General features: G+C 37.3%; 2 protein-coding genes across 4 annotated transcripts; both read left to right on the forward strand.

Moving 5' to 3' along the window:
- The first annotated feature begins 1,498 nt into the window (after positions 1-1,498).
- On the forward strand, positions 1,499-11,415 carry pdpk1b (3-phosphoinositide dependent protein kinase 1b). Of its 2 annotated transcripts, none has more exons than XM_079863027.1 (14): positions 1,499-1,735; positions 4,137-4,331; positions 4,419-4,461; positions 4,582-4,719; positions 5,771-5,915; positions 6,119-6,216; positions 6,338-6,413; positions 6,660-6,728; positions 8,313-8,409; positions 8,500-8,673; positions 8,770-8,999; positions 9,093-9,150; positions 9,924-10,076; positions 10,167-11,415. In XM_079863027.1, the coding sequence occupies exons 1-14, from the start codon at positions 1,712-1,714 to the stop codon at positions 10,278-10,280; spliced, it is 1,614 nt and encodes a 537-aa protein (XP_079719153.1). In that variant the 5' UTR covers positions 1,499-1,711; the 3' UTR covers positions 10,281-11,415. The 2 variants fall into 2 exon arrangements, with proteins under 2 accessions (XP_079719153.1, XP_079719154.1); XM_079863028.1 differs by having other exon boundaries at positions 1,621-2,624.
- A 1,360-nt stretch (positions 11,416-12,775) lies between these two features.
- On the forward strand, positions 12,776-23,887 carry kctd5b (potassium channel tetramerization domain containing 5b). Of its 2 annotated transcripts, XM_079863049.1 has the most exons (7): positions 12,814-13,198; positions 15,631-15,739; positions 15,828-15,919; positions 17,802-17,897; positions 18,027-18,137; positions 19,996-20,121; positions 21,468-23,887. In XM_079863049.1, the coding sequence occupies exons 1-7, from the start codon at positions 13,004-13,006 to the stop codon at positions 21,495-21,497; spliced, it is 759 nt and encodes a 252-aa protein (XP_079719175.1). In that variant the 5' UTR covers positions 12,814-13,003; the 3' UTR covers positions 21,498-23,887. The 2 variants fall into 2 exon arrangements, with proteins under 2 accessions (XP_079719176.1, XP_079719175.1); XM_079863050.1 differs by lacking the exon at positions 18,027-18,137 and having other exon boundaries at positions 12,776-13,198.
- The last annotated feature ends 401 nt before the right edge of the window (positions 23,888-24,288 follow it).

A 24,288-nucleotide genomic window follows, 5' to 3' on the forward strand; every position in this document is an offset into this window, starting at 1 on the left:
ACATTAGAGTACGTTGTGTTAGTGGAGTGTAGGTTTAAAGTAATACAAAATAAGGGTGAACACAGATCTGCTGATGCACAGCTGCAAAACGCCTTCAGTTAAGGGTTAGTTCATCCAAAAATTAAAATTCTGTAATTAATTATTCTGTCATCTCTCATCCTCATGTCGTTCCAAACCCGTAACACTTTCGTTCATCTTCGGAACACAAAAGATATTTTTTTTGATGAATTCTGAGAGCTTTCTCTCCCTCCATTGACAGCTAAGCCTAAATTAAATCTGTTCATCATATAAAGCGATCGAGTCTCTTCAGAAAATTTAGACTAAACCACTAAATTCATATGGATTAGTTTTATGATCTCTTTATGACCTTTTTGAAGCTTTAAAGTGTCAGTTGCGTAGCTGTCAATGGAGGGACAGAAAGATCTCAGATTTCATCAAAAAGATCTTAATTTGTGTTCTGAAGATGAACGAAAGTGTTATGGGTTTGGAACGACATGAGGGTGAGTAATAATGACAGAATTTTCATTTTTGGGTGAACTATCCCTTTAACACTGATCCACCTTTTGCCTAAGGAGATTACTGCGTTCAAGTAGATTATGGGTGGCACTTCCGGTTTGGGGAAGTTCTACTCCAAAAAAAAAAATTAAAATCATAAATTTGCTCTACAAATAATCCTTATCCCTCAGTTTGACTGAATGAGCTCTCGTTTTCTCCCCAAAATCCTCATGTTTCTTTCCAGGTTTACTTTCACATGGATTCTTTCAAATGTAGCCTAATTGTCTCCTCTTTTCACTTCCAATCCCTATTAGCAGTATTTACTTTCTAAAGAAGGTAATACAATATTTATTGTCTAACCTTTTTAGCATTGTAAATTCTGCAGTTTTTTATATTTACATTTTTAAAGAAATGTATGTATATATTACCGTTGCATCCAATTACCAAAAAAAAAAAAAAAAAAAAAAAAAACGAGTTAATGCTGCTGTGAGGGTGTGATGGTAAAGTTGACATCTTTCTCTCTTCTGACTGCCGTTATCAATCTCTTTCTATTTTTTTCCTCTTTTAAAAGTTGTGGAAAACACTAGTTTTTCTTTTGCTTTGTGAGCAAATGGAAACATTAAACATTTATTTAATGTCTCTCAGTCATTCACCACTTTAGAAGTTTACCCATCTATGACGACTTCCGCTTCTGAGAAACCCGGAAATGTGAAAGAGTCAATCACTCAATGTCACAGTTAATTATTATTTTTTAGTAAGGCAACGTATCATGATACATAATAACTACATTACCACAGTGATATTTAACAAGTCCATAATATTGCTGCGGAAATAATCGGCGGTTATGGTCTTGCTTTTTTACACTTTTAAATATCCGACGGTTGAATGGTGAATAGAATAATGAATGTGAATGTCATTTTCATTATACCCAGTTTTTGAAAACGAACCTTACGCTGACTGTTTAACGGAAGTTAAGTTACACCCATAATTCGCGCAAAGCGTCATGGGGTGTTGGAAAAAGATGGATGTACATGGAATTTTGGGGATTCGCCGTTTGGGGGCGCGCGGCAATTTTTTTTTTTTTTTTTCCTCTCGACTGCAGTAATGTTGTTGTGGCGTGACGTCACAGCCGTGAAGCGAAGGCGCAGAGAGGGCGGCCATGACTCCAGTCTTCACAATTATTTAATCCCAAATAAATTACCCGCGGAAAACTTCCATGGCAAGAGCCACGAGTCAGATTGTGAGTACCGCTAGCGTGTTGGGAACGCGTGCTCGAAGCCGTCTCGCGCCGCGTTGCGCGCGCTGCTTGTAACGGCGTTTTTTTGGGGGGTGGCGCGGGACGCTTGCGACCCGACTCTTTTGCTTAGCATTTAGCTTCATTAGCCCGCTAGTCCCCTAAACAAGCGCAGGTCTATTAACCAGGAAGTGTCAACTTTTGTTTCTTATCGTAATTTATACAGGGATTTCTGAATGAATTATTAGGCTTGATGTTGATATTTTTAAAAGAGCATTGTAGATAAATGCTCATATTGTTATGTGTTAGCGCTGCGAGCTAATTCTATCAACAAATGAAGTTGCTTGTTTTCTTAGCCGTTAGCCTGACCGCTAACTCACGGCATAAGGTTTTGGTTCTGGCTGTCTGAAATCTGCTCTCGATTTACACAAATCATGTTTATTTCTAAGAATTAATTGAGAACAGCCAGGGCTTGTTCTTAAGTCTCTGACAAACTACAACACCGTTTTTGTGTCGGTAGCGCTTCTAGCATAAGTCGCCTCAGGTTGTTTTGCCTCATTTGCTTCTTTCTTTGCTCTCAGTTTATCATTTTAAACCGTAATTAAGGGATAATTAGCTGTACTACATGCCTATAACGGCTTATTAACACGTCCATGTTATCAGTGACTTAGTTAAGCATGTTATTTCCACTGAAATGAACAGACTCAGAGTTGCGGCCTATAAAAGTGGCTTAGAGATTTTTAAGGTTTCACCTTCTCGTGTTCTTTTGACAGCCTATTATTATTACGTATAACGTCATATATATCGCTAGACTAAGACAAAACCCTTATGAATATGATTGGTGAATTATCAGACTCATTGGTGGGCCATTTTCAGACACAGCATATTAAACTGGGTATGTTGGTTTAGATTTATCAAGATGTAAATCCTGCAATGTAACTTGCCTCTGTTATTTCTGTTGCTGTTATTATTGTTGTTTCTTAAGCCTCATAAGTGTATGAAGTATGAATTAATATTGTGGTGCGTGGGTTGCAAAGGGTAGTTAACAGGATTATTGCCGGAGATTTGACCAAAGTTCTTGTTGACGTGTGACTCATGTTTTATAGTGGTGTTTTGAAGTTCATTATTGTAGGAATGCTGATTATGAATAATGTGAGCTGCAGTTACAGGTAGTGATGGGAGAAACGAAGCTTTTCAAAGCTTCGAATCAATTGAACTCGCGAAATGATTCACTGTTTCGAAGCGTTCGAAACGCCACGCGCTGGCGACCCCTGCTGGTCAGAACAGTGTAAATGCAGCCAAAACTCAGGCCAAACATGCATAAAAATAGCTTTTGCAAATGTTTTATTGAAACTGGTATAATCTATCAAATGCAATTAACTGATCATGTAATCTTGTTTTGTTTGTTCTATGGATAGCTCAGCTAAACAGGCCATTAAGATGCGATTTACTACTATTATTCATTTTAATTATACAAATGCCTTAGACAAATTAAGCTGATCAGGTAAAAACCATAACCGCTGGGGGTTGATCTCAGTGAATCTGCATGATTCATGGGTTCACAGAGATCTTATTATACCCTTATTCACTATTCCCTACAAGGCGATTTCGGACACAGCCTTCGTTAGGACATAGCGAAGCCTCGATTACTGAAAACACGCGCTTCGAACCACTGATTTAAAACAAAATGTTCTTAAAAAGGTTTAGAAACTTAATGAAGCAGTGTTTTGAAAGCACCTATCAAGCAGAGAAAGACAGTGCACATTGATTTGTAGTGCATATTAGTTCCTTTTTTAATAGTTTAACAATGATATCCAGTATAATTATGAATGTTCAGTGTAATTTAGGCAGAGCCACAAATTTAAGTTAAAGTAATCATATGTGAAAACTGTTTAGATGCTCAGAAACTGACTTACAGTCAGAATGACACTCTGTGCACGTTTTCATTTATCAAAAACTTGTAATGTAATCGTTTGTGTTCCAGGTGAGCAAATAATGGTTAATTATCAATAACTTTAATATTTTATTTTATTTTTATTTTATTAGTTTATTTGTCAGGGACAATGTACAAAATACATTAATCTTTCGAAAAGATGTTTTGTACCAGAGTTAGCAAAATTAATACATAGAATATGTGCTCTCATCTTGCTGTCAACTATGAGTGATGCCATTGCACTTAAAATGAATTTACATAATGTATAATTTGCATATTATATAAACTAGGTATAAATATTTTTCTCTAAAATATTTAAATCATTAATACAAATAATAATCGAAATGATAAAAAAATGCAAAGAAATGCTCTATCTTTCATAAAAACTATCACAAGCCATGCAATAATTACCTCAGAGGCAGTAGTTCAGTAACGTGAGTAATACACTGACTTCCTCTTTCTTTTTCTCATCAGTATGATGTTGCATCCCTCCACTCCTCTGTTCTCATCTCCTGTCCACCCATGGTAAGAGGCCAGCAGGACACGCCCCGTCTCCACGGCAGCAGCATGGAGGGACAGGCACTACCCCCCCAGCCGACCCAGCCTCGCAAGAAGAGACCCGAGGATTTCCGATTCGGAAAAATATTGGGAGAAGGCTCCTTCTCTACCGTATGACACACTTTTAATTTATCTGATGTACCTCAGATAGTATTATGCATTTAATGTACTAACCTTTGCCCTCTGTACTACTTGCAGGTTGTCTTAGCAAAGGAACACTCGACGGGGAAGGAATATGCAAGTAAGTCGTTACGTCATAAGACTTGTGGTTCATATGCATTCGATATATCAGTATTACATTTGACATTAAAACACTGGATGGGAGCATGTACTAAAAGTGTTTGCGCACGTGTTTCAACAGTTAAGATCCTGGAAAAGCGCCACATAATGAAGGAGAACAAAGCGCAATATGTTAAGAGAGAAAGAGACATCATGTCACACCTGGATCATCCATTCTTCGTCAAGCTCTTCTTCACCTTTCAGGATGAAGAGAAGCTCTGTATCCTTCACACACATGCTAGTGGTCGACCAATATAGGCACTGTGGGTGGTCATAAAATTGTTTACTGATTCGAAACAAATCACGATACTAAACCCACGATACTGTCGTTGTTTTATTATTATTAAAAATCAATATCAAGACCCACAAATATTCCCCCATTGCATTATTATACATTATATTCAACATACATAGTAGTTTAATGTAGTAATGTCACTGAAACTCATTGTTTTCCTCACGCTGTGGCATTCGTTGGGATCTCTTACACAGACAAGCTGCGCTCACAGGCTCTCCCGCTATTAGAGCACTATACATATATATATATGAATAAACCATCTAAAACGCTTTGAATAATCCTACTACTAAAACTAAATGTGATTTAAATTATGTTTGTGCTTTCCATTTGAGGAGTGCCGTTCCAGCGTGTATGCGCTTCAGATGATCAGTGCAGTCAATCACAGTTCTAATCGCAAGAAAGCATGTCAAAATGATTATTCCCAAACTGTAAATGGTTAGTTCATCCAAAAATGAATTCTGCATTTTCTCCCTCTCATGTTGTTTTCGCGCGTCACGCAAGCATTTGAACGTCCGTGTTTACTACAGTATACGTTGTTGTAAATCTGTTCATCATCATGTGAAGCCATCGTGTTTCCTCAAACATCTCGGATTTGGATTAGACCACTCGATCGATTATTTTTACGATGCCTTTGACTTTTTTTTGTAGATCTTTTAAGTTTTAGAGGAATGGACTTTAAATAGAGGGACAGAAATCATAAAAAATACCTTCATTTGTGTTTGGAAGTTGAATGAAAATCTTTTAGGTTTGAAATGACATGAGGACAGAATTTACTTTTTGGGTGGATTATACTTTATAAAACCTGTAAGCTGAGTCTTGGATAAAACTAACTCTATATCACAAATCATATCGTTTACATCAACGATACATTTCGTCACATTTTTATATCTCATTATCTTCTTGATGCAAGATATATCTCAATATCTTAATGTTGACACTGAGTTTAAATCGAATGCTTTCCTGAATGTACTGTCAGATTTTGGATTGAGCTATGCTAAAAATGGCGAACTGCTGAAATACATTCGAAAAATCGGCTCGTTTGACGAGACCTGTACACGGTTCTACTCCGCTGAGATAGTTTGTGCTCTTGAGTACTTGCATCAGAAGGGCATCATCCACAGGTTAGTAGGTTTGTCTTTAAGGTGTCTGTCAATAGTTTTATTTGTCCTTTTCGGGGTTTTTTTTTTTTTTTTTTTTTTTTTTTATGTGTATATGTATATGTGTACATATATATGTGTGTGTGTATATATATATATATATATATATATATGTATATATGTATATCCTGACATTGAGTATTTCTGTTACTGTGGTTTTGTTACAGAGATCTAAAGCCAGAGAATATTCTGCTCAGTGAAGAGATGCACATTCAAATAACAGACTTTGGCACGGCCAAACAACTGTCCTCTGACAGCAAACAGGGTAATACATATACTCCACATAACAATCATCCTCTGACAGTGTAAAACGTTCATGCACAAGTATCCTCTTTTGATAGTGCTTTTATTAAGTGACATTGTCATTCTGACGTTTCTCCCCGCAGCAAGAGCAAACTCATTTGTTGGTACGGCTCAGTACGTCTCTCCAGAATTACTGACTGAGAAATCTGCCTGCAAGAGGTAAACACGACTGATGAATATTTCATGGTTATATTTCATGCAGTTGTAATGCATTCGTCGTAATGAAATGGGCCTAATTCAGCATTTTAGTGGTTCCTCCTCTTCTGAATCCTGGAGACATTATGTGCAATAACTAAACAAAACCAAGAACAAGGGTTTATTTGATGTTTTGACTAAAGTTTTACTTTATGACTGTTATTTGGCTTACTTGTGTGTTTATCTTAAACATATTTTTTCTTGTGGCAGTTCGGATCTCTGGGCATTAGGCTGCATAATCTACCAGCTTGTTGCTGGTTTGCCGCCATTCAGAGCTGGGTGAGTTTCTTTTCGGAGTATTAGCGATGTGCAAAACTACATATTGATTTAAAGAGGATAAGGGTGCTCCGATCAGGGTTTTTGGGGCCAATTACCGATCACTGGAAGCAGCACTGGACAAAACTGATCACCAAAGTAAATAATACTACATGATAAATAGTAGGCTTCAAATGGACCCACTGGGATTATTTAGCTATTCATAACAACAATGTGTTTCTATTAGGCCTATGAAAAAAATTAAGATGATGAGAAACTATCATGAATTGACAACTCTTGATATACTGGCAAGCAACATTATATTCATTGTAAAACCACTGCATTGCATTCACTGTATAATTCTAGATTAATCCGACTAAATCTACTAAAGAGCAGTGAGTGATTGTTCTTTGTCTTTTGTTGTTTGATTAACAATAATGACAGACAGCAGCAGGAATATTAGGTGGCTGGCACTTTAAGACTGATTGCACGGATCCAATATACTGTTACACGTGATCCCCCCCCCCCAACTGTTCATGTTCACTTAAGACATAACCAACAGTGTTAAGCGAATACTCACCAAGCCAGGCATTTTGATATATCACTGTGCGTATTTTACCGTTTAGGCGTGATCCTAAAGCTCAAAGTTCACTTTGCGTGTCCGTACAGAAAGCCGCTTGGAGAACAGTAACTTTTTCGCAGCTTTACAGGACAGTTCATCCATAATTTTTTTTTTTTTTAAATCATTAACTCACCCTCATTTACTCACCCTCACCTGTATGATTTTCTCCCCTGTTGAACACAAAAGAATATATTTTGAAGAATGTTGATAACCAGACAGTTAACGGTAGCCATTTACTTCCATAGTAGAAAAAATACTATAGAAGTCAATGCCCTTTAATATAATATTTTTTTTTTTTTTTTTTTTTTTTTTTTTTTTACGTGGTACTCGTGACACGAGTAATAGACTAGTTGCACGGCGACCGTTGACATTCGAACTTGAGTGTGCGCGCCAGTACTTCCGGTGATCTGACAGCAAGAGCGAGAGACAACAGTGACCGAGTTGAATGTTCACACTGCATTTTATGCAAACAAATCTTATCGTAGTTGTAACTCTATATTTACAGTAGGCATAATTGTCATTGCGTATGTGTATGCAGCATGAGTCAAATACAATCTTCTGTCCGTGAACAGTTGTATTTCATTAATTAATCTGACTATGCATCCGTGCATTTAATTGCCATTGGCTCGTGTGATAGTAATGGATCTTAGTAGTATTTTAAGTGATAATTGATTCTATAAACAACTATAAAAGATAATTTTCGGCTTTCTCCGGCTCCCCGCACCGAGCGTAATGCAAAACCGGAAGTGTCTACGCGTACACTCACTGATCCGAATTCCAAAATGGCGGCCACGTGCAACTAGTCAATAGCGTGAGATATTATACTACTGTCAAAAAAAGTCCAGAGTTTGAACTTGAACTGTCCAGAGTATTGTCAGCGCAGAACGCTTTTTAACCTCATGATCTATCCCTAACATCAACCCTGTCCATATGAAGAAGCTTAAACCTCCAATTACTGAACATTGTTTTCTTTTAATCCATCACAGGAATGAGTATCTAATATTCCAGAAGATTATAAAACTCGAGTACGAGTTTCCTGAGAAATTTTTCCCCAAAGCTAAGGACCTTGTGGAACAGCTTCTGGTCAGCCTTATTTAATGATAAATGTTTGTTCTTCTATTCATAGTGTTGGTGAGGATCTGCTGTGTGCTCATTGGTGTTTTACTTTCACAGTCACTGGATCCATGCAAGCGGATCGGCTGTGATGAGATGGGCGGCTACGGACCGCTGAGGTCCCACCCTTTTTTTGAAACAGTTAGCTGGCATGATGTACATTTGCGGACTCCACCCAAACTAACGGCTTATCTTCCCGCCATGTCTGAGGATGATGAGGACTGCTATGGAAATGTGAGTCAACACAAACGACTTGTGGAGGGGTCTGATTTTCTTCAGAAAATGTCCAATTGAGATCATTCTTAATCTCTTTTTCTCTTTTATTTCCAGTATGATGATCTCCTGAGCCAGTTCAGTTGTATGCAGGTGGCACAGCCTGGCCCTGCCCCTTTAGTTCCCTTTACAGTAGAGACAAGTGCTCCTACGTATAACCCCTCTCCTAGTGTGGATCAGTTTATACATATTCATGAGCTGGACAGTAATAGCATGGAGCTCGACCTACAATACAGCGATGAGGAGAAACGCATCTTACTGGACAAGCAGAGTGCTGCAAACCCATGGTACACAAATACACACTGTATTTTTATGTGGCTTTCTATCTGTGCATGCGTTCTGTAACTTTTCTGTCTTGTTTATTTTATTTTTTTTACCAGGCACCAGTTTGTGGAGAATAACCTCATCTTAAAAATGGGCCCAGTGGACAAACGCAAAGTGAGTAACTGTTGTTAATCTGTAAGAGTATTCAGTCAGATATAATTGTTTTCCATCCAATTCCTGAACAAATGACTCTTGAAATGTTTAGGTGTGTATGAACAACATCAAAGTACCGTTAGAGAGCAGACGGCTTTGTATGCTTTCTAATCACTCTCACAGTAATTTGATGTCATACATTGATCGGTCTGCGCAGAGCAGATTTAAGTCGAACACACCTATTGTTTTTAGTGAATTAAAACCTAACAACATGATCAGTGTAGTCTGACCAATTGCTGATCGAATGACTCTTATGATTCAGTTCTTTTTAGTGAATCAAAACTGTGTGAACAGTGCAGTCCATCCAGTTCCCTAACAAATGATTCTTATGATTTGATTATTTTTGGTCAATCAAAACTATACAGCATGACCAGTGTATTCCATTCAGATCCTGAACGAATGAGACTCACAATTTGGTTCCTTTTTGTGAATTAAAGCCTGAGTATTCCATCCAATTCCTGAATGAATGATGCATATTATTCAGTTCTTTTTAGTAAATCAAATCAAATCTGATTCTGATTTTGTACATTTTAGTGAATCAGATCCATGCAGAACAACCAGTGTAGTCAGACCAATTATTGAACGACTGACTTGCATGATTTAGTTATTTTTAGTGAATCAAACACTGTTGGAAGTTCCAGGACAGGAACCATATGTTTTATAATCTTACTTTATTAAAAGAGTTGATGTTTTTTGTGTTTCATTGTGTCTTTCCCTTTTGTGTACATGTGTAGGGTCTGTTTGCACGGAGGAGGCAGTTGCTACTGACTGAGGGTCCTCACTTGTACTACGTGGATCCGGTCAATAAAGTTCTGAAAGGGGAGATTCCATGGTCACCTGAACTACGGCCAGAAGCAAAGAACTTTAAAACCTTCTTTGTCCACACGGTAACAGCAGTCCCAGCAGTCTTTTATCTTATAATGCCACATCTGCATGGTTTAAATCGGATGTTTAATGACGCTGCTTTGTTCCCGTAGCCAAACCGGACGTACTATCTAATGGACCCAAGCGGCAACGCTGATAAATGGTGCAAGAAGATCCAGGAAGTTTGGAGGAAGATCTACCACAAACACCAGAGCCCCAGCCTATAGGACTACAATGCTCCTCCCCTTTGGCCACGCCCCCACAGCTCTCCAACCAATCACAGACGGGAACACGCCCCTGTAGAGACGCCTCTCCAGCTATATATTGTCTTTGTCTCCTCATATATCAGTCCCGTCGCTCCCAGGCACTTTCTCTGTTCAGATTCAGTTGTTTCACACGCCGAGGGTGGAGTCTTCACAACCAAAAGCAGCAAGGCCGTAGTCAGCATGTCATGTCGGCAGGCAAGCCATAGAAAACCTTTATCACACGTTTAGACAAAGTCTTTCCATCAGTTTAAAGCAATGCAGGAAACGAACCCTTTCGATTCGTGCAATCTCCACCCGCCTGTTGCGGAACAAGTGCACACGCTCTCTTCTTTTCTCGCTCGACGCGAACACACACTCATCTCCTTACATTGAAACGCCTAAACGCTTTGTAGTGTGTGTCGCTTTAGTCTGCGTTTAGAATTAAGGCGGGTCCTTTTACCCTTATTGGCTACAGTAGCTGGTCTTGCTGATTCCGATTGGAGGATGTGGTGTCGAAATTTCCTCAGCATGTTCACGTTACGAATAAAGCTTCAAATCGCACCAGGAGACGGCACCACACCGCCACGAAAGCCACATGGGTAATGTGGTTTGAGAGGGTAATTTGTCGCCGCCCCCCCTCCCCCCGGCCCTATGCTGAAAGCACGACTGAGTTTAGCTGTTTTCCTTTAAAGCGCTTGCATTGTGACGGTATGCTTTGCTGATTGGAGGCTTGCGACGGAGGGACAATCTGGTCGTGTGCGTGTGTTTGGCTCCTCTCATTTGGCCGTTTTTAAACAGGAAGTCCGTGGAGTGAGTGAGACCGACAGACTGAGTGTGTGTGCGCGTGCGTCTTCCTGATCGGTAACAGATGACTGTGATGTACAGTTGATGTAAAATTGCAAATGGGAGGTGAGTAAAGAGGTGACTCTAGGATCCAGGTTTTGTATTTTTATTCTTGTATAAGGTTATTGGGCCGCTCCGTTCTGGCCTGGCTTCTCTGTGTTATTTAAATTCTAATATATGAAAGCATATTTGGATTGAAGTCATGTTCCAGGGCCTTGCTGTGTATGTATTGAATATGTATAGCCTTTGAATGTGAAGAATTATTGTAAACTATGATATTTTACTGCTTTTGTTTTCTTACTATATCATATACATTTTCTATTTGCGCAGTGATTGGCTCATTTCTGATAATTTAATGCCTGTATGCGCACGGCCCCACTTGTCTGTTTGTGTGCGCATGTGTGTCTGTGTGTGTGAGAGAGATATGGTTTGTGTGTGTGTGCGTGCGTGGGGGGTCTTTGTGCGTGTAGGCAATGTGTGTATTCTTCTTGTCGACCTTTTGCGCTCGGCAAAACCTAGAACTGAAATAAAGCATGTAGGGTTTTAGGCCAACAAACGCAGTCTCTTTCGTTTTTCTCTGTGTTTGAATGGTATTCATTTTATTTTGTTGTAAAGTTGTTCCCTTGACAGTCAAAGGCTATAAATATATATATATAGTTTCTTGCATAAAGTAAATAAATGAAACACTTTTAGGATTAAGAACATTTTTAATTATCCTAAAAATCTTTATGAAATGTATTATATTTATTAATTTATTTTTTACTTTTTGGGGTTGAATAGGATCAGGACATATTTTTGACAGGCTTTGTTAGATCTACTCTTTAGATTAATTAGTAGGCTAGTATTTTAATCGCCTAGTCAGATTCAAAAGTAGCTAATCAATTAGACCCACTTATTACAAACTAACTTCATGATAGCAGTATGGCAATCTGAATCATCCGCCCTCTGTATAGTGATAGTGAACTCATGCATTCTCACAGTTGTTCGTGCAGCCCTTCAGTCTAAAATAAATGGGCTTTTAGTCTCTCAACCTAGTGGGCATTTTTTGGAATCGCATGCATCATGTGATGACCTATAAAGATTGTTACTACAAGTATTGCAGGCGCCATTTATCGGGCCCTAAACTAAAGTGTGACTGGCATTAAAACACAGACACGATCTAATTTAAACTCGTTCACATCCGGATATCCTTTTCGAATAGTGTTGAGAAATCCGATTCTGTCTATCTGAGACTTCGGATGATTAATTTCATCTTATTCACAACCAAAACAAAGAATTATCCTCGCTTCATATTGAGCTCATTTTGTTCTAAAATCGCTTTTTTAGTTCTAATTTATTATTATTTTTTTTTACTATTAGGACTCATTGTTAATTGCCAATTCTAAATTGGTTTTATTGTTGTAACATTTCTAACACTATTAATAATGTTAATATTACAAAACAACATTTAATATTTTAATAATGTTGATGATCACATTAATTATTCCCAGTAGCCTACTATAATTATTAATATTGTCCCCGTCAAGCAATTCTACTGGTAAAGTCTCTTTACAGATGAGTGATCCCCAAACGCTTTGCTTAGCGGTTCGATCGAATCACGAAAAAGTATCGGTTCAAACGAATGATTCCTTTTCGAATCACTAGAAATTCAGTCGCGATACACTGACTATACAGTGGAGTTAGATATCGGAATAAAGAACACAGCCCATGTCTTTTCTCTGTCTCGCGCTCAAAAACAAAACTGAGGGGTGTTTCTCGCGCCGTCAGTGCGTGCGCTCTTCGCGCGTCTGTTGGGTTAACTTGGTTATATTGGAGAGGCGCGCGGTCACCGTTACGCACTTCAGCGGAACACCGAGCTCAGGATGGCCGAGAGTCACGGCGAGATCAGCGGCCACGACTGTCGACCGGCTCAGACCTTCAACCACAGATCCTCCAAGTGGGTCCGTTTGAACGTCGGTGGCACATATTTTCTGTCCACCAGACAGACTCTCTGCCGGGACCCCAAATCATTCCTGTTCCGACTGTGCCAAGCAGAGCCAGACCTCGACTCGGATAAGGTAATGCAGTTTGATTTGTTTCATTTAGAGATCATTTTGCCAGTTCAACTGATAAATAACTTGGCATCTAAGACAGACCATTTATTTATTTAGTTCATGTATAAGTTATTTATAAAGAATGGGTGGGAAAAGTAGGTTAGAGAGTGCAGAAGTCTGTAAAATGATACTCAAACAAAGCCTCTTTATCACGTAATACCGTTATACTGACAATGCATTTTGACTATTAATTATGTAATTTGATATAACTGAATTATAAAAATTATAGTTATTCACACACAGGACCGTTGTTAAATAAGATATTGTATTATGGTAACCTTATGTAAAAGTGCATCTACAGATAATGTATAAACAAACATCTAAACAAAAAAGCTGTAATGTAAACGAAACCAAAACTGACAGCTGTACAGATATGAATGTAGTCTATGTTTTTTTTAAAAAAACACTTATCATTTGGCATTAAGCATGCATAAACCTGTTTTTGTTTAGTTTTTTAAATTATTCACAAGACAAAAGATCTATTTCTGCTCAGTTTGGAGGAGATGCTTTAAAATGGGTCATCAGTATGAAGCTATCTGTAGCTGTTATTTCACTTCTCTTCAGTTCATAATCACTTATATTGTTGCATGGAGTTATTTGTATTGTTTCTATGGTAATTTGGGGGGGTTGTCCAGATGGCTGTTTTTGTCTAGAATTGTTTTCCTGTCGGATGGACTCGAACAAACACACTTTTACCGTCCGCCCCACCCCTCCTCTCCCAGTCCCAGAACAAGCTCTCTACTGTTCTTCTCCACGAGTGTTCATGGGAAGACGTGCAGGCAGATTGTGGCGTCCTGGGGTGGCCATGCCGATGACATCATCAGCACATCTGCCCCAGTTTTGCTCTGTAATCTGGACACAATCCCGCTTATTACACCTGAGCTGTGTCTGAGATCAAGGTGGAAGGTTGTGGGTCAGATCAGGCAATGATCAGTGTTGGATGCAAGCAGGAGGTGTTTAAGTGTAGGCTAATATTGTAAAAATATTAGAATCTGTTTTCAAAAATATTTTGTCTGATAGCCTAAATATAAAAAAGGTGCATTACAGCTGGTAATTGGTTTTATTTCGAAGTAAAAATTTGTAGCCTATTATTATTTAATATGATTGAATCGATCAGACTAAAAAATAACTTTTTGCATTTTATCCAACCACTTTTATTTATATTCATAAATGTATAAAATCGGAAAACTGTATCAAAAAAAAAAAAAAAAAAAAAAAAAAAACATTTGAAAACTGAAATAGCATTATTGTGACATGGAGAAAAATAAAGATGTTATGAGGATGAAATAATTGTCTTCAGTCTACATGATTATTATTAAATATTACTGCCTAATATTTGAATTTAGAATTAACGCTTAAGTGGTTTTGAAAATGTAATGTTAAAATGTTTTCTCCTAGTAATTATCTCATAATATGCAGAAATAATTATAAGTAAAACATCTCTTTTGGTGTCAAAACATTGCTGTTTGTCGTCTCAACCAATTGCGTGAGTTTGGGGGCGGAGCTACATGTTTGTTCGGGGCACTTGCTGCGTTCAAGTGTTCGGGAAACATGTTTGAAACCATTTTTCCATTTTATTTGGTGGCAACAAACATTACACGCTTCCTCTTTAAATCATATCATATAATGAGTAGTTGAAGTGCACACTTAAATTAAATGATATAATTTCACTGTAATAAATTAAATACTTTTTTTTGCCGTTTGAACAGCAGCGTGTGTCACATTCTTTTGGGTTCCCGCTGCTCCTGCTGTCTTACCTTCTCTCATCTCTCAAATCTCAGACGGTAATCTCAAAATAACCCTAATCCAGAATAATCCTGCTCTCTAGGGGTTTTAACCCTGTAAAGAGCAGGAGTCTCTAAGGCTCTGGGAAATCACTCCATGCTGTTTGTGCCCCAGATTTGATAAAAGGCTGATTTCAGCCTCACACACCAGGTCCATTTCGCATCTGGAAGTGTCCTGGTTGAAGCTTGAACAGAATATTGTGCGTGTGTGTGTGTCACATAACGTTTATTTTTTTATGAATGTGGCCTGCATGCCATTAAAAACAGATGCCGAGTCCCACACGCACACGCGCACAACTCATTAATGTTTAAACTCACTTTCCTCTAATGGATCTCTTCTCTTGGTGTTCCCTGGTTGCACGCAAAGTAAAGTAAAAGCTGTTTTGTAATAATAATGATAACTTGATTTTCACATTTTCCGTTGTCAAAACTCTCAGGCATGTGGTTACTAAGGTGGTACTATTTCTTTACTGTTTTCAGAGGGTTTTAGCACATTGCTATCAGGGTGTTATGGATGGTTTCCAGGGCGTTGCTATTCAGTTATGGTGTTTGCAGGTCGTTGCAATTTGGTTGCTGAGGTTTCTTTCTCTGTCCTTTTCATTTGTACTGTAGGATGAGACAGGGGCATATTTGATTGACAGGGATCCCATGTATTTCGGGCCCGTACTGAATTATCTGAGACATGGAAAGCTGGTCCTCAACAAGAACCTGACAGAGGAAGGTACGACAAACATGCACCGTCAAACTGACATGATCGAGACTGTGATTGTTGCTCTGTAACTTTAATTGGGTTTGCATGTGTATCTCAGGAGCTCTTGAAGAGGCGGAGTTCTACAACATCACATCATTAATTAAACTCATCAAGGAAAATATCAGCGAAAGAGATGCTAAGACGATACACGTAAGGGAGCAGGAAAACACACCATTCACTATAAATTAGGCTATAAAAAGTTTCATTATAAGGTTATGAAATTTCATTCTGGCAGTATGCAAGTCTATATGTGCCTTCAGGCATACATTTAAAGTGGACCTATTATGTTCCTTTTCACAAGATGTAATATAAGTCTCAGGTGTCCCCAGAATGTGTCTGTGAAGTTTCAGCTCAAAATGCCCCACAGATCATTTATTACACCGTGTTGTTTAGTATTTTTGAGTAGAAGGAAAAACATGCTGTTTTCGCGCATGTGTCTTTAAATGCAAATGAGCTGCTGCTCCCCATCCAGAAGAGGGCGGAGCCTTTACAGCTCGTGCCTCTGATACTCTTCCAAAAAGTAAAACATCTGTTTGGGTTTGATTATTATCATCTCTATCGCGGTCACGCTCACATGACATTACAGTTCTTCATCATCATGAAAGTTTATTATCTGCATGCGTTTTAAAGGGGTGGTATAATGCCCTTTTCACAAGATATAAAATAAGTCTTTGATGTCCCCAGAGAGTGTGTGTGTGTGTGTGTGAAGTTACCCCACAGATATTTTTATATAGCATTTTAAAATTGTCACTTTTTGAGGGCAAGTCCCTTTAAATGCAAATGAGCTGCTGCTCCCAGCACAGGGGGCGGAGCTACAACAGCTCGTTCTTAGCAGCTTCAATTACCTCACACACACATGCACTGAAAATATCAAAAACTTTTAGCCTTTTATGTTCAAACCGGAGTCAGACAAAGATGGAGAGACTAAAGAAGAAGTGACAACATGTAGAAGCAACAGGACATTTCTGAATGGTTAGTTGATGAATTTATGTGGCTAATGTGAAGTTATCCTCTAGTCATTGACTAGCATATTGTCTTGATAATCTATAAATCGTGTTCCGGGGGCGGGGTTTATGTAAATTTTAGGGAGGAATGTGGTGTAGTCTCTACCAGCCATTTGTTGTAGTCCTTAAAAAGCGATTTCTTTAAAAGCAAATATCTCCCTTTGCTTTGAACTTTGAGCGTTGTAACTTTGCAGATGTTTTTTAATGCTCAAACAGCAACATTACACACTAACTAAAGTTAGAAAAGTGAAATGATAATCAACCACCCCTTTAAAGCCATATCAGTCTAAACTTCTGATATATGGTTTTCTGAGCGCACACATCCTAAGCACGAGAACAGAAAGCTGGATTTCAGACGGCGCGTCCCGTCGGTATTAAACTACGTTCTCTTTCACATCTTATTGCACTTAAACTGTCAAATACACAGAAGGTTATGTTATAAACACACAGAGTTCACATAAACACAGTCGGTTATGTCTGTGAACGTAAACAGCAGTGTAATATACAATGCCTACTGCTATATATGCTGTTAATATGAATCAAACAACAAAAGAAAAACAGAAAATCACTCCCTGCAATTGACTGAATAACTTTAGTAGCATTAATAAGAATTTCTTACTCGAGCACTGCTGTTAAATGCTCTGGCGAGGAGATAAACATGGCGGAGTGTGTCCTGCTCACTGTGGGCGGGTCTATGCTAATAAGACAGAGTCCATCAGCAGTCGTGGGCGGGGCCTAAGCTTACCATATGTGACGTCACTTTGCATAGAAACTGCAAACAGCTTATTCTGAGAAACGGCTTATGATTTATGGAGATTAAAAAAAGAATGCATGGATTTTTACCATTATATGGTGGTTGTGTACACACACTGCTGACACATTTATGTTCAAACACCATATTAAAGTGAATTTTGCATAATGGGTCCCCTTTAAATGAAATTAATTAACATTTAAATGACATTTTCAGTATATACATGTAGCATGTAAATGAAGGACAGATGTTTTACCACCCTTGTCTCTGTCTTCAGACGCCAGTCAAGCATGTTTACAGAGTTCTGCAGTGTCAAGAGGAAGAGCTGACGCAGATGGTCTCAACCATGTCAGACGGATGGAAGTTTGAGCAGGTAAATCAAACCCGGCATCAGTTCATCTGATCATTCCAGCTCCACAACAATCAGAATCGCTCCCGCCGGTTCAGCTGACCTGCGGTGTGTGATGCAGGCCCTGCCTTACGCTCTGATTGGTTGTTGCAGCTTGTCAGTGTAGGTTATGGGCGGGCCCAGAAGTCAGAGTTTTTCCTGATTGTGTCTCGGGAGGTGAAGGGGGAGGAGTCAAGCCAAACTCACCCCGCCCACAGTGGAGAGGTGTGTCCAACAATCCCCTGTCCTCCCACTAACCACTGCATGCCCTCGCAGTTTTGGTTTTCATTGCAGTGGACACAGTGAATGTGGTTGTCCGGCATGTGACATGCATGGATGTCGTGCTTTCAATCTGCATGTTTATAAGTGTTAGCATGCTTTTAACAATGGTGAATCTCTGCATTCTGATGCATTCCCGAGCATGCTGACTATTTAAGTGCACCATGTTATATTTTAATTTGAAGGGTTAGTTCACCCAGAAATGAAAATTATCCCATCATTTATTCACCCTCAAGCCATCCCAGGTGTTCATGACTTTCTTCTTTCAGCCAAACACAAAAGTTATATTAAAAAAATATCCTGGCTCTTCCAAGCTTTGTAATGGGATTGAATAGTGATTGTAGAAGCGATGCGTTTTTGTAAGATAAATATCCATATTTCTAACTTTATAAAACATAATCACTGGCTTCCGGTGAAAGGTCAGAGGTCACTCTTCTGCCGGAACTGGACTCGCGTACGGCCGTTACCGGAAGCCAGTGATTATAGTTTATAAATATGGATATTATTCTTATGAAAACGCATGGCTTCGCTTCAGAAGGCCTTTATTAACCCACTGGAGTTGTATGGATTACTTTTATGATGGACTTTTTGGGCTTCAAAATCTGTGGTACCATTCACTCCCATTATAAAGCTTGGAAGAGCCAGGATATTTTTTATATAACTCAGATTGTGCTCGGCTGAAAGAAGAAAGTCATGTACACCTGTGGTTTGAGAGTGAGTAAATTATGGGATAGTTTAATTTTTGGGTGAACAAACCTTTTAAGGCAAGACTCCCCTGGTGAATAGGGTAAAAATGTAACAAACAGATATCAACATACTTCCCTAATTGACTGATTATTTTAAGAACTACAAGCATTTTTTTGTATTACAAGTTTTTTTATAATGTATAAATATGCAAATTGTCTATTTGCATACATTTCCAGAACAGATATCTGAACATTGGATTAAGCCAGGTTCAGAATTCTTGTTTCATTTTGATTTTTGCATTTTACATAATAACATAATTACATAATTTACTTTTTATCATTCCATAATTCAAGAAATACTGTCAACAGCCAGAACAATATACATTTTCACCATGTTTTTAGGACTAAAATGTTGTATTAAATCAGTCAAATGCTATATGAAACAAACCCCTCTGACTCATTTTAAGAAAACAGCTTTAAAAAAAGATGAATTGTAATTGATATCTATAGATGCAAATAGATAAAGTGCACTAAAATAAACATTTAAAAGTGTATTTTGGATGTTTTCTTTCCACTAGTCTGAAACAACTTTCAAAATTGACCAGTGCATGAAAAAACAAGTTTTTTTTGCCTGTAGTGTCTTGCCTTAAACTGATTATTCATCCAAAAATGTCAATTCTGTCATTATATTCTCACCCTCATGCTGTTCCAAACCTGCACTTTATTTCTAAATATTGTGCGCAACATTCACACTGTACAGTGAAAGTGAATGGGAACGGATGTTGTCAAGCTCCAAAAAAAGCATCATAAAAGTGTGATATAATTGGAAATCACAATTAAATTACAACCAAAAAAATAGCTCTTGAATCACAATTGAGCGTAATATTTAAAATGCCGTCTTAAGATGTTAGTGACACCAAATTTTCACTAATGTCATACCTGCATTTGAATATAAGCAAGTCTCAAAAATTAGATTTGCGAGTTACGTTTTCAGTGACTCATGACATAATTAGCATTTTTGGGTGTACTGTTTCTTTAATAGTCACTCAATGAGAACAGTTGCTCATCTCTTCGTGTTTTTTCTCTCCGTTTCTGTCTCTCGTTCATGTTTTATGTAGGTGGTGAGTATCGGCTCCTCCTATAACTACGGTAGTGAAGATCAGGCGGAGTTCTTGTGTGTTGTTTCTAAGGAACTGCACAACCAATCATATAGCAGCAGCTCCCAGCCCAGTGAGAAAGCCAAGGTAAGCATGTGTGTTCGGCATGTGTGTTCGGCTGTGGAACAACTGGATTACTAGCATTACTGCTCAATTTTACGCAGTATACAATGAATACCGCCTAAAAATAGTATGTGAAACAGTATGTTGCTGTTATGATGGCCTTATTACATTGGTCACATGTCCTCATGTTTGTTGAATTCTGTCATTATTTTAGAAATAAAATGTATTTATTTTATAGTTATTTAGCATTTAAAAAAAATCTGTGTAAAAGCATTTATTTTGTTTTGTTTTTAACATTTATTTTAACATTTATGAAGTGATATGTTGCATAAATTGCATATAGCATAATTTTAGAAATAATTTTGTATTTCTATTTCAATTATTTTTCAATTATAATTCATAATTTTGTGTATAAAAGTTAAAAACTAACTCATTATGCGTCTGGCTCGTTTAAAGAATGAAATCATAAAATCATGTCAATCATGCTGCATTGTGGGATACAATATAATCAAGCAGTGTGCCCTATAATGTAGTACATCATCCAGGTATCCCATGCATACTGAACATGGGCATACTATGCACACTATACATAGTGTATATACTCCATAGATTATAAGAGTAATATTTTAAGAAAGAGTCCAAAGTAAAAGTCAAAACAGATCCTATTTTTGGTATGCTTATACAAATATAGTACCTGTAGTTTGTCTTTGTATTTCTATTCTATTCTATACAGAAAATTCATACTAGTATGCACACTACCATTCAAAGGTTTGGGGTCAGCAAGACTTTTAATAGTTTTATTTAGCAAAGACATGTTAAATTGTTCAAAAGTGACAGTAAAGACATTTAAATAATATTACAAAAGATTCTTATTTCTATTCATCAAAGTATCCTAAAAGAATGCATCATAATTTCCACAACAAATATTAAGCAGAACAACTGTTTTATAATAGTAATAATAATCAGAAATGTTTTTAGACCAGCAAATCATCATATTAGAATGATTTGTGAAGGATCATGTGACACTGAAGACTGGAGTAATGATGCTGAAAATACAGCTTTGATCACAGGAATAAATTACATTTTAAAATATATTATAATCGAAAACAGCTATTTTAAATTTGTAATAATATTTTACAATATTACTGTATTTTTGATCAAATAAATGCAGCCTTGATGAGCAGAAGAGATGTAAGAAAAAATCTTACGGACCCCAAACCTTTGAACAGTGTACACTGTAATTCTTCAGAAATAAAGTATTTGGTTATTCCGAACAGAGCCGTTGTGTTGCAGAGTATTATTGACAGTAGCTCAGTGCAGATTAGTAATCTTTTGTTGTATCGTGTAAATCCTCTGCTGTTTTCCCTCAGATTCTACAGGAGCGCGGCTCTAGAATATGATCATCTAGATCCCGTGTTCTCAGACATATCAGTTCTTTCTAGAACATTCCATGCGCTTGTTCTCTTCACGCGCACCGACAAACTGAAGCACGCAAGCAACACGTGAAGAGCACGTCCACTTACGGTGCCTGGAATAAAAACTGGGATGCTTTATTATTCACAGACTGATTCTGATCGGAAGAACTGGACCATTGTAAATCTCAGGGATCAAAAGGAAACGGTGACGTCACTCTGAATCACCTGTTACTATCACAATCACTCTGTATAGTACAGTGGGGTCCAATAGTGATGTTTCAATTGTGCATTTTCTAGTTTAAAACAAATAGTTTTAGTTCCAAATGTGCAAACAAAACCTGATGCTCATGTTCTCCTGCATGATATGAGATGTTACTAAAGCACACTGAGCTTCAGTATGAGTCACATGATCAATGATTTTTGGACCCCCACTGTCATTTGATAAACAACCAATAGTTAACAATAGTGATTTTGAAAACCGGTACTAATTTTGCAGTAGCGCCACGGTTGAGCACAAGATTTCTAGTGCTGAGTAACATTCACTAGTGTGAGATTTCAAAAGTTTGGGGTCTGTATTTTTGAATAATTTTTTAATTTAAAAATACAGTAAAACAGTTTCATTGTGCAATATTATTACAATTTAAAATAATTTTCTATTGTAATATATTTTCAGCATCATTACTCCAGTCTTCAGTGTCACATGATCCTTTAGAAATCATTCTAATATGATGATTTGCTGCTCAAGAAACTTTTATTATTATTATATCAATGTTGAAAAAAGGCATCATATTTGATACCGTGATTCATTTTAATCAGGATTCTTTGACGAAGTTGCAAAAGAACAGCACTTATTTTGAAATCTAAATCTTTTATAACATTACAAATGTCTTTTATGACACTTTTGACCAATTCAATGCATCCTTGCTGACTAAAAGTATTATTTTCTTTAAAAAGAAAATCTTACTGACCCCAAACTTTTGAACTGTATCTGGAATATTTTTGTTTTTTTACTCCTTTTGAACATTATTGCTTTTGCACTACTGCTATTATTGTTATCATCCAGGCAATATTTCAGAGCTATCAGTAAATGCATCCTTGCTGTTAAGAAAAGTGTTAGTGTATCTTATGACCTTATGGCTGGGCCTTAAAGGGAAAGAGCTTTTCTGTCTGTCAACCAAGAGGAAAGACGGGATCGGGAAAGCCTTTAAATGACACCTTGCACATTTTTGATATATGGACAAACACTATATCCTGTAAGGTAACAATAGATGCATTTGTATGTCATTTTTGAAAATGCTAAACACATTTTTGTGTTTTGGTAACTAGTAAAATCTATACCTGTAATGCAAAATCTCACGACACTATAATCCAAGTAGCTGAATGCAACACACATCCACACACTTTTAAGACATAAATGCAGTTTTAACAAATAGTTATGTGTCTGTCTGCTTCTTACTTGCTTTGGAGAAAGCACTATTATCATAGTGTTAAAGATAGGGATGGTGTTGTTAAAACTAGAATGGTTAAAAATAATATATATCCTGAAATCAAATCAAATATAAAAACTAAACACTAATTTTATTTCTCATTTTCATTTTTTAACTTGATAGGGTTGCACGGTATACCGATACTATGGTAATATCGCGATACTAAAGCTTAAAAAATACTGCCAATGCCTCTGTATTTTTTTTTTATGTAATATTGTGAATTATATGTTTTACTGCCCTCTAGTCAGAGTTGAACATTTCAAGATATGGGGGCAGAAAATGCTCCTGTATGCGTTCGTGTTTTTTATATTTAGGCTATAACATGATAGTTCAGCAATATGACTCGAGCAAGATAGTTCAGTAAATTTAAAGGAAATTTTAGACACAATATTGATGTTTTCGTTCTATTTCACCAATGAAACTAGTTCTAAACAAAGCAGAATGGCTTCAACACAGCGGTGTTTGTTTTGTTTCTGAATAAATCCGTGTTTTTGAACAAATCGACCTGAGCCATTCATAAAAATAGTCAATTGCTTCGTTCCTGAATGAATCAGACATGTTTAAGGAATCGGTTGGATACATGATTCAGTGACTCAATCATTAAGACTTGCTGCCACCTACTGACGGTTTTAGTTTCCAATTTAAACATTTTAATTTTCCAACATGTTGGCATTTCTATGTTCCGAGCTTTATTGCCTATTTAAAATCTCATAACATTAGGCTATTTATGCAATTGAGCACCATTAAACTGTCAGTGTAATATCTAAATGTCACTTTATGCTGTTTCTGTGCTACTTTGACAGTGCTAAGATGGATTTTGTTTACACTGAATATATTTGATAAGTAGCAATAGCCAGTTATTTATTCGCATTAATAAAGTATTTGAGGAAAATCTTGTCTGTTTTCATTTACGTTACATATTTATGAAAATTTGGTTCATTTTGTAGATTTGAATAATGAATTAACACGATGCTGCATGGTATCGTGATCAGCTGGTTTAGTAGATGTTTTTATGGTATCGTGAACCGCCTACTTAAATAACAAAAACTAAAACGGAAATAAAAACTAGTGATATTTTTTTAAACTAGCATTTTAACTAAAACTAAAATTAAAAAACAAAACAAAAGCAAATTCAAAATATCAAAAACCGAAATATTAATAGTAGCACACCGATCTCAGTTATGTCTGTCAAACGGGTCAGGAGTCACGACGTGGTCATGTCATGATTTGATTAACATCAGCATAATTTCAAACATTGTGTAATTCCGGCTCAGATGCTAATGCTTCCC

This window comes from Squalius cephalus (genome assembly GCF_949319135.1).
Source record: "Squalius cephalus genome assembly, chromosome: 25".
Lineage (NCBI taxonomy): Eukaryota > Metazoa > Chordata > Actinopteri > Cypriniformes > Leuciscidae > Squalius > Squalius cephalus.